Raw genomic sequence first — 2,565 nt, 5'->3', positions numbered from 1 at the left:
ACACACACACACACACACACACACACACACACACACACACACACATGTGAACGAACAGCTAACCAAACTTCTGTGTTTTGCTCTGCTTCTTGCAGCGAGGAAAAGGGTTTGCTAGCTCTTTCCGCGTGGACATACCGGACACCGCGTGACTTTGCACAATCACTCCCAGACGACCAAGGCTATAAGAAAAAAGGCATCAACTTTTCGACCCGTTTTGCCCCCAGCCCCGCCCCCCCTCACCCGGCAACCAAAATGAAAATGAAAAACACACTCAACTACACAGAAAACGAGCAACGACCCTGCTTCCTTAAATTTCTGGGAGCACTGCCGGAGACACCCCTCTTAAGGGATTTTTAAGGGATTTGGAGACGGTCGGACACAGGGGTGGGATTGGGGGAGAGGGGGGGGGGATGGATGGGTGGGTGCAGGCCGGTAGATGGATAGCCTTACTGGGAGGACCCCATTGTCTCAGCAGGACTGAGTAACTAACAGAGGAGGAGAAGTGGAAAGTGTTGACGGACGGAGAGGGGAAACTGGACACTGATCCCTCCGTCCTTTTCCAATCTGCGTGTGCCTGTTTACAGCACTGATGTACTCACCGGAACCAAGACTACACGTGTACTGAAAGACATATAAAAAAAAAAACTAAAAAAACGAGAGCCAACCTGAAAAACCCGCCACTGAGCCCTTTAGGCGTTTGTACTCGCAGAGAGACGCCAAATTGTACAGGAGAATCTTTGTGCATTTTCAAAATGCAATACCACTGTTTGAGAGTTTTCTATTCCGTTCGTGTGGTCAGGTGTCTCTTTTCCAATCTTCAAACTTTGTAAGAAAACGTTGTGGGCAGGCTACTTGATTTTTTTTAATGTTTTGTTCATTTCTTTTTTTTTTTTTTTTTTTGCTCTGGGTTTGGTTTGTTTATCACACGTAGGCTTGGACAATGTTTGACCTACACTTTCTGGATTCCGAGACGTCGAGTAGTTTCTATCATGTGTGAGAAGTGTTTACTGTACTCTTTTAAAAAGTTTCAAGCTGAATATAAAACTCTACATATATAAATCTATCTATATCTACTTGTTCTGAAGGCGTGCTATCCGTTTGCTGGGTTCCACGTTCTGATTCAGAGGTTGTACTCTTGCCCCTGATGAAGGCTTTTGGGTCGTTTTTTTGCCAGTGGGAGACATGAAGAGAGACAGAACAGCCTTAGCAGATGTACAACTCAAAGTTCTCTTGTTTGACATTATTTCATGTTTTTTCTTTTTTTTCTTCCTCTTTTGGATATTGATAAAGATCATGTCTTATAAATAAAAAAAGGAGGTAATGATTTAGATTGAAATCCATGGTAATTCTGTGTCATTGTAACCAAAACTTTATTAAGGGTCCATTTATAAAGAAACAGATCAAAAACAAGGCCAAATGCAAAAAGGTGTTGCACACAATGCAGTGGTATACACACATTGCTTTTTTTTCACAACTCACAAACACAAACACACCAATATGCCAACAATAAACAGAAAATGGTGAAAAGGAAGGTCTTATGTGCTTTTATTTTGATGTTCGTCCTGGTCGTACAAGAAGAGTAAGACTGGAGGTGGACTGATTTAAGGAACTCTGTGTCCTCAGAGTCATGGCTTAATACCGCCGAGCAAGCTGGGACATAAGCATCGCGTTCCAGTTGGTTTTTAATCATCTGATTAATTAAACATAAGTTTGGAAAGCTGCATGATTTAAGTACAATATGAACTCCAGTAAGTTAGGTACTGCATCATAACCTTAATTCATAAGTGTGTGCTCCTCTCAACGGATGCTGTGTTAAAATGTGAATAAAGCTGTTTGACCCTTGTGTTGTCCTCGGGTCAAACTGACCCATTTCAAAGTCTTTATACCAAAAATATGGCTTTCTTTCAACTAAATTTCCCAAAGTTAACATGGATGATTCCATACAACATTCTCCAGGTAAAATTTATGATTATTTTAATTGAATTCTTTGTTTTATTTAATCTTGTAGCATTTCAATTATTCTTTTTTTTTATGGTCTCAAAACAGTATCTGGACTAAACTTCGACATATACCCTCTGATCTTAACTAATTGTCAAAATAATTCATAATTTATGCATAAATTGATAATAATGAGGTTTGTTGACTATTAATACCAAGGATAAGAGTAAAATCTATTATTAAACCAGCTTAGGTTTTTTAAAAAGCACTAGAAAAAGTGACAAATAAATCAGAAAAAGCGACAAAAACATTGGAAAAGCACAAAAATATTCATTTTCAAGTTCATGGTTAACGGGAAGACAACACAAGGGTTTATCAAGTTATCCCAAAGTGATGGAGCTATGTGTAAAGCTCCATCACTTGGGGATAACAAAATATATGGGTATTGTGTCATGCAAAATTATTGTGAGTGGAATCTGAATATACTGAGTGAAACTTGATTGTATGGATTGAAAGTTTGAATGTAAATAATATACAGAATATAATATAATATGAAGAAAGTCAGATTTAATTACAAACCTTCAGACTTTCATTCAATATATTTAAATTTCATATATATATATATAT

The 2,565-nt window shown here is 38.2% G+C and overlaps 1 protein-coding gene across 3 annotated transcripts in view; it reads left to right on the top strand.

Moving 5' to 3' along the window:
- The window catches only part of pcdh10b (protocadherin 10b), a 25,093-nt gene extending 23,609 nt beyond the window's left edge, over window positions 1-1,484 (top strand). For all 3 annotated transcript variants that reach the window (XM_034883786.1, XM_034883785.1, XM_034883787.1), the window contains exon 5: window positions 96-1,484. In XM_034883786.1, coding sequence (XP_034739677.1) covers window positions 96-115 — 20 coding nt within the window. In that variant the 3' untranslated portion in view covers window positions 116-1,484. The remainder of the gene's footprint in view (window positions 1-95) is intronic.
- The last annotated feature ends 1,081 nt before the right edge of the window (window positions 1,485-2,565 follow it).

The sequence above is a fragment of the Etheostoma cragini genome, chromosome 10 (assembly GCF_013103735.1).
Source record: "Etheostoma cragini isolate CJK2018 chromosome 10, CSU_Ecrag_1.0, whole genome shotgun sequence".
NCBI lineage: Eukaryota > Metazoa > Chordata > Actinopteri > Perciformes > Percidae > Etheostoma > Etheostoma cragini.
This window is presented reverse-complemented; position numbering and strand designations above follow the sequence as displayed.